The 15,829-nt window shown below is 47.1% G+C and overlaps 1 protein-coding gene across 1 annotated transcript; it reads right to left on the bottom strand.

The window, feature by feature from the left end:
• Positions 1-213: 213 nt before the first annotated feature.
• On the bottom strand, positions 214-2,458 carry LOC123430171 (dCTP pyrophosphatase 1-like). Its single transcript, XM_045114067.1, has 2 exons — positions 2,145-2,458; positions 214-842 (listed from the first exon to the last, which is right to left on the bottom strand). Exons 1-2 carry the CDS (start codon positions 2,304-2,306, stop codon positions 504-506), a joined length of 501 nt encoding a protein of 166 aa, XP_044970002.1. The 5' UTR covers positions 2,307-2,458; the 3' UTR covers positions 214-503.
• Between the last annotated feature and the right edge of the window lie 13,371 nt (positions 2,459-15,829).

Genomic DNA, 15,829 nt, shown 5'->3' with positions numbered 1-15,829 from the left:
CGGCAGGCCCCCCGGCCGCCTCCTGCGGTGGCGGCAGGTGCCACGTGCCGCCTGGCGCGCCTGCCGCCGCCCGGGGTGGGGGTCTTTTTAGCCATTTGCACTCGCAGGTGGTCTTTTTTGACAATCCCACTCGACAGGGGATCCTTTTGAACAAAAATCCCATGCTACGACGACACTCTCAAGATGCGGATTTGGATTATCATTTTTTTTTAATATTACACTTCTTCAAATGCAATACTATTGCATATGCTTTGCATTTGAGAGGGGGTGTTAGGAAGTATTAGTATTAGTCTAGGAGTCCTTATTAGTCTATGTTTATTTTTTTACACCTCAAGTCATGTATAATATATATATGCCCCATGGGCCTTCAATAAAGGTAAGTTGCTTTCCCAACACTGATCACATTGATAACCAATGAAATGATCGATCTAGTGAGCCAAGTGCTTGCCTATGGCAAGGCAGAATTCAGAGTACGCGTTTCAGGATTCAGGACGCATTGTTAGCTAGCAATGTTCCTGCTTGGTCTCGTCGGCGCGGGTGGCAGTCACGACGTCGCCACGATAATCGTGGCTGTCATGTGCGTCGTCAGAGCAATTGGCGCCCTTCTTGGATGGCCTGCAGCCTGGCCCGGCAGGGTACTTACGAGCATTGAGCTCGATCTTGCGCAGAGCGGCCTTGCCCAGGTCGACGCCGCACATGTCCGAGAGGCGGACGAGGTAGAGGAGCACGTCGGCGAGCTCCTCGCCGAGGTGCTCTGTCTCCCTCTCTTCCCACCCGGGCAGCCCCTTGGGCACCTCCCCTTTCCACTGGAATATCTCAGAGAGCTCCCCCACCTCACCCACCTGCACCCACAACGCATCAAGAACCACATTACACCACCGGACATGATCAGAATATAGGCACAAGAGGTAGATGAGCTACAGGTGTATATAAAGTAGCTACAGCCTACAGGCTGCCAACATTTGCCTTTTCTGTTAGCAGCACAAATGCTGGAAAAACAGGGCAGTATGAATTATGGTACAGGTCTTTTAGTTGATTTCCCCAGCACAGCTATGTACTATACTAGTACAGTATGAAAAAAGGACCTCTAATTTACTGAATCTTAGTTTTGCTTTCATACAAGCACTGAAGCACAAGAGCAAACAAACAAAATAAGGAGTAGTCCAATAATATCATAATTATGATTTATGGGTGCATAATACGAAACAAATAGAGCACATTTGAACACCATGGCCCATGGGTGATGTTATTGATACCCAATCCAAGCCCGACACTGGTTAATATCATGATATAAGTTGTTTTGGAAAGTACACATTTTACGGAATTTTAGAGCAATTTGTGCAGTTACACGGCATATTCATGAACTAGACAGTCACATACAAACAATGAGGTTCGCTACTCCCTTTGTTTTTTATTTACTCTGCATATTAGCTTTGAACAAATTCAAACTTATATAAATATTTACAATAAGAAACAATACTTCTAAAAACTTGGTATATATGCGATAATATATTTAATAATGAATTTAATGCTATTGATTTGTTATTGTAGATGTTAATAGAAAATTCTAAAAACTTGGTTACAATTTTATAAAGATTAATTTAAGTGAAATAATATGTAAAGTAAATAAAATGAAGGGATCAAAAGAATAGAGGGTTATTATAACGTCAGGTGTGCTTTATGTGGCTGTAAAAACATGAGCAGGCCAAATTTCAACAACTGATCATCCCAAGAAGTGAAAATAAAGAGCTCACCATCCTTGAGAATGTAAAAGCAGACCAGAAAGAGTCACAGTCAGCAAAGATGATTTGCCCAAAAGAAGACAAATCTTCACAATTAATGATTTCCTTACCTCATGGAATAGACAAATCAACACGCCCATTATTTCTATTCCTAGAACTATAGTAAAAAAAAAACAGACCAAACGCAGAAGGATATAAAAGTAAGAAGAACAGATCAAACTCAGAAGGTTAGAGGTAAAAACAGATCAAACGCAGAAGGATAAAAACAGCATTTAATCAAACAATAAGGATCATAAAGAGTAAGATCCCCAACAGTAATTCGCCAAGAAAATTGCCCCCAAATGAATCTACAAGAACAATGAAAAAAGGCTAAATAACCAAGAGAGGTTCTGAGGGGCAGACCAGAGCAAGCAGGAGGTTCCTTGGGCTGTGGTACTGCTCCCAGTCCCTCTCCCTGGCGAAGTCGGTCATCTTCTTCCTCAGCTCCTCCAGGGTCACCGCCGCCGCCGCTGCCGCCGCTGCGCCGCCGCCCTTTTCCGTCTCCTCCAACTCAACAGCATTCATCGTCTCTGTAACACACACACTCGCGCACACGGAAAAGACTTGCAGAGGCTGTGAAAGTAGAAGAGGGAGAAGAAGAGGCGGCTTTATATGGGATACCGAAGGAGAGAGGACAGCCGGAGGAGCAACCCTAGATATGTTTATTTGGGGGTCGGAAGCTCAATGGGGCGATTTTTTGTTTTATTTTTTAGAACAGGTGCGTTTTTAGGGGATCTCCAACCATTTGCCTCCCGCACCCAGCGCATCCGATGTAGGTGCTAAGGCGTTACAGCCGACGGTTTTTTCGATTTGAGGAGGCTTGCGTTTTGAGTCGCATCCCCAAGTTTCGGTCCCCTAGACGCACATAAAATTCAAAGTTTTCTTTTCCGTTACCAAAAAGAGACATGTTGGGTCACCATCATGCCACGGATCGGCGATCATCATGCCAATAGTTCGTCGATCAAAAAGGCGGAAGCCACATACATAGGACTCAAATGGCAAGTTTCTCATCTCCTGTAGGGGCAGGAGAGGTCGGCGTATGCGGCGGGGTCGTAGTGCTCGTCGTTGGCGTTGTCGTCGTCGGTGTTGATGATGTGGTCGCAATCGGCGTCGACGCGGTCGCCGCCGGTCCCGGCATGAGGTTCACCACGCCTTCACCTGCGGGACCATCATCGTCGTGTCACCTCCTCCCATCAGGAATGCCAGGTCGGTGTTGCGCTTCTTCGCGGCCACGTTGGTCCTGAGAAGTCGAGCTTGGCGTCCTGCTTTGTCATCAATGTCGGCCACCTCGCCTCGGACTTCTCCTCTCTCATGGCGGAGTGACTCTCGGCGTTGGTGATGCATTGTTCGATTGAGGCGTGCAGCCGTTTGAAAGCAGGCACCGAGTCCCTCACCTTCACCGCCTTTTTGTTGCCATGAGGCCGCCCTTCTGCCGCCTTCGAGACAGGCGCGTCCGGGTTGTACACGCCGTCCTTGGCCTTGGCGAGAGCGAGCTGGACCTCCCCCCATTTCACACACGACTCGATTCTGGTGAACACATGAAGGAACTTGAAGTCGGCATCGGTGTTGCTGCCCCGACGGAACATCTCGAACATTTGGACCATCTGCACACACGAAGAAAAAGTGTCGGCAAAAACAACTGAAGGTCACGGACCGGTGAGCCATGGACATACCCGTCGTTCGACGTTGGCACCTCTCTCAAGGCGAGCCATTACCTCTTCTGGATCCCATGCCACTTGTTGCACGCGTGTTGGATGCTCGTCCAATGGTTGGTCGCCGCGCTCCATGTGTATGCCGACAAACTCGGGTTCGACCAACTTGCGCTCGTCGAACGTCGTCTTGATCCTCCTCCAGTATGTCTCGGTGTTCTGGTACGCGCCGGTGATCAGTTCCATGCTGATAGTCTTCCATGCTTCGACAAGGCACTCGTCCTCCTTCACCGTCCACTTGATGCAGGGCTCGGACGGCTTCACGTTGGCCTACCATTTCTTCTTCGTTCTTCCCTTGCTCCTCGCCAGCCCCGGCTTCGTCGATTCTTCCTCCTCCACCTCCTTCACCACCACCACCTCCTTCTCCTCTACCTCCTCCTCGTCCATGTTCATGCTGATGTCCAGCGTTTCCTCTTGCATACCAAACCCATGGCACGAAGCGGCGGCTGTTGAGTCATTGTTGATGATTTCCACCATCTTGGCGTCGGTGTTTCTAAAATGTGGCTCCGAACCCAGCGTGAAGGCAGGGGGCCACTGTAACGACCAAGATGCGTCCCTTTCCTTATTTGGGGGCGAGGCCTCAAAAGGGGAAAGAGGCGCATCTACGCGTTTCGCAAGCAAGATAATCATATCAATATAATTAACTAAAAGAGTGACAAGTAGGGCCTACACTTGCCATCTGATAAGGTATATAATCATACAGTTATACATTATTCAAAACATGGAAGGGTCCGACTACGGACAAGATAAACAGCAAAAGCTATGATATCCCGCATGCTAGGCCCACGATCACGACCATGCGCCTCTAGTCCTCGGGATAAGTCACATACAGCCTGCCAATGTCCTCATCGAACTCCCACTTCAGCTGGCTGTTATCGGGGACTCATGCACTTGGGGTACCGGTACCTGTGGGTGTTTGTAGTAAACTGTGAGCCACGAGGACTCAGCAATCTCTTGACCTTGGTATCGAGTCTAACTAAGTTAAATAGGTGAGGTTGGTTAAGTGTTTGAGTTTCGCAGCACCCTAAGCACATATGGTGGCTATCTTACGATGAACAGAAATAACATGTGGTGGTCTACGTAAGACGGTCGGAGACTAGAATGATCACTAAGTGATCGTGAACACCTACTTACGTCATTCATAACCCCACCGTGTTCTCGATCAGAGAAGGAGCTCTGAAAGAAACAGTCACGGTTGCGCACTCAGTTGGCAAGTTTTTAATTGGATTATTTTAAGTTGTCTAGAACCGGATGTTAAGAAAATATCCATGTTTGCAACATAACCGCGGGCACGGCTTTCCGAAAGGTTAAACCCTGCAGGGGTGCTCCAACTAGTCCATCACAAATTACCACATGCCGCATAGTAATCCTCTACCACAAAACTCATGATATCGTCGGATTCCTTAGAGGAAAACCTCAACTCTGAGAAGACCCAAAGTCTCACCGGAATCCCAATGCGCAAGATATATCGCTAAGGTAAGACAAATCCAGCAAGACCGCCCGACGTGTCGATGACCCTGATAAGAGTCGCGTATCTCAGTCTCAGGACACGTCGGATAAGCACAACGTACGGTGGCCTGATAGACATCTCCCGGGTTGCCCTGGGTTGGCCTCGCAAACGGCTCTAGGTTGGACCAACACTCATGAGGAGCACTGGCCCAGGGGTTGATTAAGTTCCTCGGGGTAGCTATTCCCTATGGATTTAATTATTAAGTTGTTACGAGATTGACACCAAAGTCGGGTCTTGCCAGACAAGTCTTAACACTATACGATTTATCGAGGGGGTCCCCATAACAACCCCGAACGTGTTAGGCGCGCTCAGTTATGGAATAAAACACCGGTAGCCGAAACTAAGGCGGCAACAACGGAACAAATCAGCCGGCAAAAGGCTAGGCCTTCCGTCATTTACCAAGTATATAGGTGCAATAATTAAATAGCAATTTAATATGATTATATAGAATTGCCCATGTTTGCACATGAACCAGCTGGCACCTGCAACTAGCAACGCTAACAATTAGTGGTTGAGCAAGCCTAACTTAGCCAAACAATATTTGCTAGGAGGGGAGTTGTTTGAGGTTTCATGGCAATGTTTGATGGCATATATATCATATGGTAGGAAGCACAGATGTAACGAAGGAAACGTAAAACTAAGCATAACAAAGCTAGAAACGGTGTCAAGGTCACGATCATTTTGCCCGTGATATCTTCAGAGTGGAACTGATCCTGATCTTCCTGCACGAACTCACCGGACTCTTCCAACTCGTCTCCGGTCCCAATAGCTACCCAAAAGAAAACAAGCAGGAAATAAATACCAGCAGGAAGGTGATGCCACAAACATTATGATGCAAACAAACACAGCCTCTAACCATGCACATGAACCACCCTGCATCGATAAAACTATTGCCACCTCACCACAAGGGGACTTTGTACAGAAATGCTCAAAAACAGAAACCAACAACACCATTGGATTCCTTGGGATTTTCTACCCCAAATCCATATATCACACGTCTATATATGCATGCAGAAAAACACCACAAACAACCAAAGAAATACTACACAAGATTAAAACTAACTCTGCCAAGAACACGAGCTGTTCTTGCCCGCCCATATCTGGTATATACCAGATTAGGCAACTCCCACTTATGGAATTAAACCACAAAAGGTAATATCACATCCACAAATAAGAAGAGAAATACACATAGGTTCAATACATCTATAAGTCAAAACTGCCTAATTTGGCACACACCAAATCTCGCTATATCCCCATTTGGACTATACCTAAAATGGAAAACAACTCAAAATAAAATAACAACAACAATATGTCATGGGGCCCGCTGGTCATTGGACCAGGGCCTCTAGTGGGTGTTTGCAAGTGGGCCATGCCCCATAACACACATACACACACAGCTGCACACACACTCACACACAACCACACACACACACTCACACACAGGGAACATGGGATCCCACACATGGCCATATGGGATCCCCTGCACTCACACCACACACACACACAAACCACACAAAAGAAAAGAAAAAGGTGCAGGGGATTCAAACCCTGCACCTCTAGCTAACTCACGCACACACGCTACCACTGCGCTACAGCCTCGGCTCTTGACAGAGAGGGGACTGCTATCCAACTATGCTAACCACATTTCTACTCGCAACAGATTTAAAATGAAATAAAGAAGTGGGGCGCCGGCAGGATTTGAGTCCACGACCATGGGGTCAAGGCGCAACTCCCCTAAACAAAGAGGGGGTCTTGCCCTTTTGAGCAGGCCCCTCTGCGCTGCACTGCTGCTCCGGTGACCGAAACAGAGGCGAACGCCGGCGAGCACACGGGCCACCAATGGCGGGGATGGCCACCGGCGGGGGATGCGGAGTCCCTGGGGATTCCATTCCCAACGTTAGCGCTACGGGGGGGGAGGGGGAAGGATCCTCACACGGGCGCCACACGCTTGCCTGAGCTCGCCGGAGTTGCACTTCTCGCACACACGCACAACAGGAACAATGAGGGGGGGGGGGGGTTCGCGTGCAAACCACTGCTGCTGCTACCGCAAGGTACTACCGCCTGGTACTGCACCCTCAAGCTACTGCTGCCTACTGCAAGCTACTGTTGCCGCTACTCTGCTGCTGCTGCTGCTAAGAAGCTGCTTGACAGATGCAACGCCGGCGCCATGGCCTCTATTCGACGTGGGCCTCGGCTAGAGAGGGAGGAAAACGGGAGGAGAGCGGGGCGCAGCTCACCTGGGGTTCAGAGAAGAGACCCGACGCTGGAGATGAAGAGGACGTCCAGCCGGAGCGTAAGAAGACTCTCCGGAGAGGAAGAAGGCGACCGTCGTCATGGACATCGATGTGGTCGACCTTGGCGTCCTCTCTTGGCGAAAATGGAACCTCCTTGGCGTCCGCGGCCTCCTGGTGTAGTCAGGGAAGAAGAAGGGAGACGGATCTGCTGCTGCCGTCGAGCTCACCGGAGCCCTCTCATGGCGATGGGTTCGTCGAGCCCATCTGACGGCGCGAGGGGAAGAGGTGGAAGGGAATGGAGAGGCTAGGGTTGGAGAAGGGCTGGGGTGGCTCTTATGGCCCTTGGGATGCTCGCTTGGAGCCGCCCGATTGAGGAGGGGAGGGAATCGGTGGTGGCTATGGTGTCGTACAAGTGAAGTCGAGAGGTGGGAGAAGAGGGACGCGTTGTGGGCCTCTCTGGCTGAGGGAAATGGGCCAAGGGAAGGGAAGAGGGAGCTGGCCCATTCCCTGACTCTCTCTCAAAACCGAAAGGGAAAAAGAAGCAGCCCTACTCTTTTAACAAACCAACCCCAGTAATTGATCCCCACACAAAATAATAGGGGTTTTAAATAAAAAAATAAAAAATACTTGGCCAAACAAAATGAAATAACCTATTTAATAAAAATAGGTTTCACTATTTTTAGGCAAAGCAAAATATATGCTTTATTATTAAACCTAGTCTGTTTTGCAATAAAACCTAATGCCAGGGCTTGGAGAAAAAATAAAAGAGCTCCACTTCACCACTCACTAAAATTGAGAGAAAAGATGGAACATTCTTATAGGATTTTTAAAACAAGTTGGAAAACACAAGTAATCAAATATTTGAATGGGAAGGGTTTTGAATCATGGTGCAACAAAGGTTTTGAAGGGGGCTTTGTTGCACCCACTCACATGCACAAGATCACAACCACACATCACCACATGATCATCAAGGTGGCATCCAACACAAGATCAAACAATCACGAAAAGAAACAAGATATGCATGATGCATGAGATGCACATGAAATGCCAATGCCACAAGCTTCAGATCCATTCACATAGCATCAACAGAGTTGCCAAACATGGAAAGAAGTACAAGAGGGGAAGGGGAAAGCACTTGGGATGTTACAACCACATCGCAGGCCCGTCGCGGACGAACTCGACTACGTCGGAGAGTAGCTACAATGGATGTTGTGGCCGGTAGTAAATGCGGAAGGCGTGCACATCAAGGTGGTGTTGGGGTTGAAGTCGCCAAGAGCATCGTGTTGGGGAACGTCGCATGGGAAACAAAAATTTTCCTACGCGCACGAAGACCTATCATGGTAATGTCCATCTACGAGAGGGGATGAGTGATCTACGTGCCCTTGTAGACCGTACAGCAGAAGCGTTAGTGAACGCGGTTGATGTAGTGGAACGTCCTCATGTCCCTCGATCCGCACCGCGAACTATCCCGCGATCTAGTGCCGAACGGACGGCACCTCCGCGTTCAGCACACGTACAGCTCGACGATGATCTCGGCCTTCTTGATCCAGCAAGAGAGACGGAGAGGTAGAAGAGTTCTCCGGCAGCGTGACGGCGCTCCGGAGGTTGGTGATGATCTTGTCTCAGCAGGGCTCCGCCCGAGCTCCGCAGAAACGCGATCTAGAGGAAAAACCGTGGATGTATGTGGTCGGGCTGCCGTGGAAAAGTCGTCTCAAATCAGCCCTAAAACCTCTGTATATATAGGTGGGAGAGGGGGAGCCTTGCCTTGGGGCTCAAGGAGCCCCAAGGGGGTCGGCCGAACCAAGGGGGGAAGGTCTCCCCCCCCAAACCGAGTCCTACTTGGTTTGGTGGGTGGAGTCCTTCTTTCCTTTCCCACCTCCTTTTTTTTCTTTTCTCTTTGATTTTTCTTCCAATGCGCATAGGGTCCTTTTGTGCTGTCCCACCAGCCCACTAAGGGCTGGTGCGCCACCCTCAAGGCCTATGGGCTTCCCCGGGGTGGGTTGCCCCCCCCCCCCCCCGTGAACTCCCGGAACCCATTCGTCATTCCCGGTACATTCCCGATAACTCCGAAAACCTTCCGGTAATCAAATGAGGTCATCCTATATATCAATCTTCGTTTCCGGACCATTCCGGAAACCCTCGTGACGTCCGTGGTCTCATCCGGGACTTCGAACAACATTCGGTAACCAACCATATAACTCAAATACGCATAAAACAACGTCGAACCTTAAGTGTGCAGACCCTGCGGGTTCGAGAACTATGTAGACATGACCCGAGAGACTCCTCGGTCAATATCCAATAGCGGTACCTGGATGCCCATATTGGATCCTACATATTCTACGAAGGTCTTATCGTTTGAACCTTAGTGCCAAGGATTCATATAATCCCGTATGTCATTCCCTTTGTCCTTCGGTATGTTACTTGCCCGAGATTCGATCGTCAGTATCCGCATACCTATTTCAATCTCGTTTATCGGCAAGTCTCTTTACTCGTTATGTAATACAAGATCCCGCAACTTACACTAAGTGACATTGCTTGCAAGGCATGTGTGTGATGTTGTATTACCGAGTGGGCCCCGAGATACCTCTCCGTTACACGGAGTGACACCCAGTTACGTTGCCACGTTTGATACACACAAAGTATTCCTCCAGTGTTAGTGAGTTATATGATCTCATGGTCATAGGAATAAATACTTGACACGCAGAAAACAGCAGCAACAAAATGACACGATCGACATGCTACGTCTATTAGTTTGGGTCTAGTCCATCACGTGATTCTCCTAATGACGTGATCCAGTTATCAAGCAACAACACCTTGTTCATAATCAGAAGACACTGACTATCTTTGATCAACTGGCTAGCCAACTAGAGGCTTGCTAGGGACAGTGTTTTGTCTATCTATCCACACATGTAAATGAGTCTTCAGTCAATACAATTATAGCATGGATAATAAACGATTATCTTGATACAGGAATTATAATAATAACTATATTTATTATTGCCTCTAGGGCATAATTCCAACAGTCTCCCACTTGCACTAGAGTCAATAATCTAGCCCTCACATCATCATGCGAATTACATTGTAATAAATCTAACACCCATACAGTTCTGGTGTTGATCATGCTTTGCCCGTGGAAGAGGTTTAGTCAGCAGGTCTGCTACATTCAGATCCGTGTGCACTTTGCATATATTTACGTCCTCCCCTTCCACGTAGTCGCGGATGAGGTTGAAGCGTCGTTTGATGTGTCTGGACTTCTTGTGAAACCGTGGTTCCTTTGCTAAGGCAATGGCACCCGTGTTATCACAGAACAAGGTTATTGGATTCAGTGCGCTTGGCACCACTCCAAGATCCGTCATGAACTGCTTCATCCAGACACCCTCCTTAGCCGCCTCCGAGGCAGCCATGTACTCCGCTTCACATGTAGAATCTGCTACGACGCTTTGCTTGGAATTGCACCAGCTTACCGCACCCCCATTAAGAATAAATACGTATCCGGTTTGCGACTTAGAGTCGTCCGGATCTGTGTCAAAGCTTGCATCGACGTAACCTTTTACGGCGAGCTCTTCGTCACCTCCATACACGAGAAACATATCCTTAGTCCTTTTCAGGTACTTCAGGATATTCTTGACCGCCGTCCAGTGATCCACTCCTGGATTACTCTGGAACCTACCTGCCATACTTATGGCCAGGCTAACGTCCGGTCTAGTGCACAGCATTGCATACATGATAGAACCTATGGCTGAAGCATAGGGGACGGAGCGCATATGCTCTCTATCCTCATCAGTTGCTGGGCACTGAGTCTTACTCAATCTCGTACCATGTAAAACTGGCAAGAACCCTTTCTTGGACTGTTCCATTTTGAACCTCTTCAAAACTTTATCAAGGTATGTGCTTTGTGAAAGTCCTATCAGGCGTTTTGATCTATCCCTATAGATCTTAATGCCTAGAATGTAAGCAGCTTCTCCTAGGTCCTTCATAGAGAAACTTTTATTCAAGTAATCCTTTATGCTCTCCAAAAACTCTAGTTGTTTCCAATCAGCAATATGTCATCCACATATAATATTAGAAACGCCACAGAGCTCCCACTCACTTTCTTGTAAATACAAGATTCTCCAACCACTTGTATAAACCCAAAAGCTTTGATCACCTCATCAAAGCGTTTGTTCCAACTTCGAGATGCTTGCACCAGTCCATAAATGGATCGCTGGAGCTTGCACACCTTGTTAGCATTCTTAGGATCGACAAAACCTTCGGGTTGCATCATATACAATTCTTCCTTAAGGAAACCATTAAGGAACGCCGTTTTGACATCCATCTGCCAGATTTCATAATCGAAAAATGCAGCTATTGCTAACATGATTCTGACGGACTTAAGCATCGCTACGGGTGAGAATGTCTCATCGTAGTCAACTCCTTGAACTTGTGAAAAACCATTTGCCACAAGTCGAGCTTTATAAACGGTCACATTGCCGTCAGCGTCCGTCTTCCTCTTAAACATCCATTTGTTCTGAATAGCCTTGCGGCCCTCAGGTAATACCTCCAAAGTCCACACTTTGTTCTCATACATGGATCCTATCTCGGACTTCATGGCTTCTAGCCATTTGTTGGAATCTGGGCCCACCATTGCTTCTTCATAATTTGCAGGTTCATTGTTGTCTAACAACATGATTGATAAGACGGGATTACCATACCACTCTGGAGCAGCACGTGGTCTCGTCGACCTGCGTGGTTCGACAGAAACATGAACTGGAGTTTCATGATCATCATCATTAACTTCCTCCTCAACCGGTGTCGCAACGACAGAGGTTTCCCCTTGCCCTGCGCCACCATCCAGAGGGATGAGAGGTTCGACAACCTCGTCAAGTTCTATCTTCCTCCCACTCAATTCTCTCGAGAGAAACTCCTTCTCGAGAAAATCTCCATTTTTAGCAACAAACACTTTGCCCTCGGATTCGAGAAAGAAGGTGTACCTAACTGTCTCTTTTGGGTAACCTATGAAGACGCACTTTTCCGCTTTGGGTTCCAGCTTTTCAGGCTGAAGCTTTTTGACATAAGCATCACATCCCCAAACTTTAAGAAATGACAACTTTGGCCTTTTGCCATACCACAGTTCGTATGGTGTCGTCTCAACGTATTTTGATGGTGCCCTATTTAAAGTGAATGCAACTGTTTCTAATGCATAACCCCAAAACGATAATGGCAAATCGGTAAGAGACATCATAGATCGCACCATCTCTAATAAAGTACGATTACGATGTTCGGACACACCATTACGCTGTGGTGTTCCAGGCGGTGTCAACTGTGAAACAATTCCACATTGTCTTAAGTGAGCACCAAACTCGAAACTCAGATATTCACCCCCACGATCAGACCGTAGGAACTTGATCTTCTTGTTACGATGATTTTCAACTTCACTCTGAAATTGCTTGAACTTTTCAAATGTTTCAGACTTGTGCTTCATTAAGTAGACATAACCATATCTACTCAAATCGTCAGTGAAGGTGAGAAAATAACGATATCCGCCGCGTGCCTCTACGCTCATCGGACCACACACATCGGTATGTATGATTTCCAACAAGTCACTTGCACGCTCCATTGTTCCGGAGAACGGAGTTTTAGTCATCTTGCCCATGAGGCATGGTTCGCACGTGTCAAGTGAATCAAAGTCAAGTGACTCCAAAAGTCCATCGGCATGGAGTTTCTTCATGCGCTTTACACCAATATGACCTAAGCGACAGTGCCACAAAAATATGGCGCTATCATTGTTAACTCTAACTCTTTTGGTCTCAATGTTATGTATGTGTGTATCGCTATCAAGATTTAATATGAACAATCCTCTCACATTGGGTGCATGACCATAAAAGATGTTACTCATAGAAATAGAACAACCATTATTCTCTCACTTAAAAGAGTAACCGTCTCGCAATAAACAAGATCCAGATATAATGTTCATGCTCAACGCATGCACTAAATAACAATGATTCAAGTTCATAACTAATCCTGATGGTAACTGAAGTGAAACTGTGCCGACGGTGATTGCATCAACCTTGGAACCATTTCGTACGCGCATCGTCACTTCATCTTTCGCCAGCCTTCGTCTATTTCGCAGTTCCTGTTTTGAGTTGCAAATATGAGCAACAGAACCGGTATCGAATACCCATGCACTACTACGAGAGCCGGTTAAGTACACATCAATAACATGTATATCAAATATACCTGATTTTTCTTTGGCCGCCTTCTTATCTGCCACATACTTGGGGCAATTGCGCTTCCAGTGACCCATACCCTTGCAATAGTAACACTCTATTTCAGGCTTAGGTCCAGCTTTGGGTTTCTTCGTCGGATTGGCAACAGGCTTGCCGCTCTTCTTTGAATTACCCTTCTTGCCTTTGCCGTTTCTCTTGAAACTAGTGGTCTTATTCACCATCAACACTTGATGCTCTTTACGGAGTTCAGACTCTGTGACTTTCAGCATCGCAAACAACTCGCCGGGAGACTTGTTCATCCCTTGCATGTTGTAGTTCAACACAAAGCCTTTATAGCTTGGAGGCAGTGATTGAAGGATTCTGTCAGTGATAGCTTCTTGCGGGAGTTCAATCCCCAGCTCAGCTAGACGGTTTGAGTACCCAGACATTTTGAGCACATGTTCACTGACAGACGAGTTCTCCTCCATCTTGCAAGCATAGAATTTATCGGAGGTCTCATACCTCTCGATCCGGGCATTCTTCTGAAAGATAAACTTCAACTCCTGGAACATCTCAAATGCTCCATGATGCTCAAAGCGACGTTGAAGTCCCAGTTCTAAGCCATACAAGACTGCACATTGAACTACTGAGTAGTCCTCCTTACGTGCTAACCAAGCGTTCTTAACATCCTGATCAGCTGTAGCGGGTGGTTCATCTCCTAGCGCCTTATTAAGGACATAATCCTTCTTCCCAGCTTGTAAGATTAGCTTAAGATTACGAGCCCAGTCTACAAAGTTGCTTCCATCATCTTTCAACTTAGCTTTCTCTAGGAACGTACTAAAATTCAGGGTGACTGTCGCGTGAGCCATGATCTACAACACAAATATATTCAAAGTGGACTTAGACTATGTTCAAGATAATTAGAGTTTAACTTAATCAAATTATTCGCTAAACTCCCACTCAAAAAGTACATCTCTCTAGTCATTTGAGTGGTTCATGATCCACTTACACTAGCTCAAGTCCGATCATCACGTGAGTTGAGTATAGTTTCAGTGGTAAGCATCCCTATGCTAATCATATCATCTATATGATTCATGATCGACCTTTCGGTCTCATGTGTTCCGAGGCCATGTCTGCACATGCTAGGCTCGTCAAGCTTAACCCGAGTGTTCCGCATGCGCAACTGTTTTGCACCCGTTGTATGTGATCATTGAGTCTATCACACCCGGTCATCACGTGGTGTCTCGAAACGACGAACTGTAGCAACGGTGCACAGTCAGGGAGAACACAATTTCGTCTTGAAATTTTAGTGAGAGATCACCTCATAATGCTACCGTCGTTCTAAGCAAAATAAGGTGCATAAAAGGATTAACATCACATGCAATTCATAAGTGACATGATATGGCCATCATCACGTGCTCCTTGATCTCCATCACCAAAGCACCGGCACGATCTTCTTGTCACCGGCGCCACACCATGATCTCCATCAACGTGTCGCCATCGGGGTTGTCGTGCTACTCATGCTATTACTACTAAAGCTACATCCTAGAAAAATAGTAAACGCATCTGCAAGCACAAACGTTAGTATAAGGACAACCCTATGGCTCCTGCCGGTTGCCGTACCATCGACGTGCAAGTCGATATTATCTATTACAACATGATCATCTCATACATCCAATACATCACATCACATCGTTGGCCATATCACATCACAAGCATACCCTGCAAAAACAAGTTAGACGTCCTCTAATTTTGTTGTTGCATGTTTTACGTGGTGACCATGGGTATCTAGTAGGATCGCATCTTACTTATGCAAACACCACAACGGAGATATATGAGTTGCTATTTAACCTCATCCAAGGACCTCCTCGGTCAAATCCGATTCAACTAAAGTTGGAGAAACTGACACTTGCCAGTCATCTTTGAGCAACAGGGTTACTCGTGGCGATGAAACCAGTCTCTCGTAAGCGTACGAGTAATGTCGGTCCAAGCCGCTTCAATCCAACAATACCGCGGAATAAAGAAAAGACTAAGGAGGGCAGCAAAACGCACATCACCGCCCACCAAAACTTTTGTGTTCTACTCGATAAGACATCTATGCATGAACCTAGCTCATGATGCCACTGTTGGGGAATGTCGCATGGGAAACAAAAATTTTCATACGCGCACGAAGACCTATCATGGTGATGTCCATCTACGAGAGGGGATGAGTGACCTACGTACCCTTGTAGACCGTACAGCAGAAGCGTTAGTGAACGCGGTTGATGTAGTGGAACATCCTCACGTCCCTCGATCCGCCCCGCGAACTATCCCGCGATCAGTCCCACCATCTAGTGTCGAACGGACGGCACCTCCACGTTTAGCACACGTACAGCTCGACGATGATCTCGGCCTTCTTGATCCAGCAAGA

The sequence above is a fragment of the Hordeum vulgare genome, chromosome 2H, assembly GCF_904849725.1.
Source record: "Hordeum vulgare subsp. vulgare chromosome 2H, MorexV3_pseudomolecules_assembly, whole genome shotgun sequence".
In the NCBI taxonomy this organism is placed as follows: domain Eukaryota; kingdom Viridiplantae; phylum Streptophyta; class Magnoliopsida; order Poales; family Poaceae; genus Hordeum; species Hordeum vulgare.
Note: the sequence above shows the minus strand (reverse complement) of the source record. Positions and strands in the feature narration are given on the sequence as shown.

Excerpts from the sequence above, each read along its gene's own strand:
- LOC123430171 (XM_045114067.1), bottom strand. The coding sequence starts at position 2,306 with ATGAATGCTGTTGAGTTGGAGGAGACGGAAAAGGGCGGCGGCGCAGCG. Across the intron at positions 843-2,144 it reads GGAACCTCCTGCTTGCTCTG|GTGGGTGAGGTGGGGGAGCT; the intron begins GTCTGCCCCTCA and ends TTGTGGGTGCAG.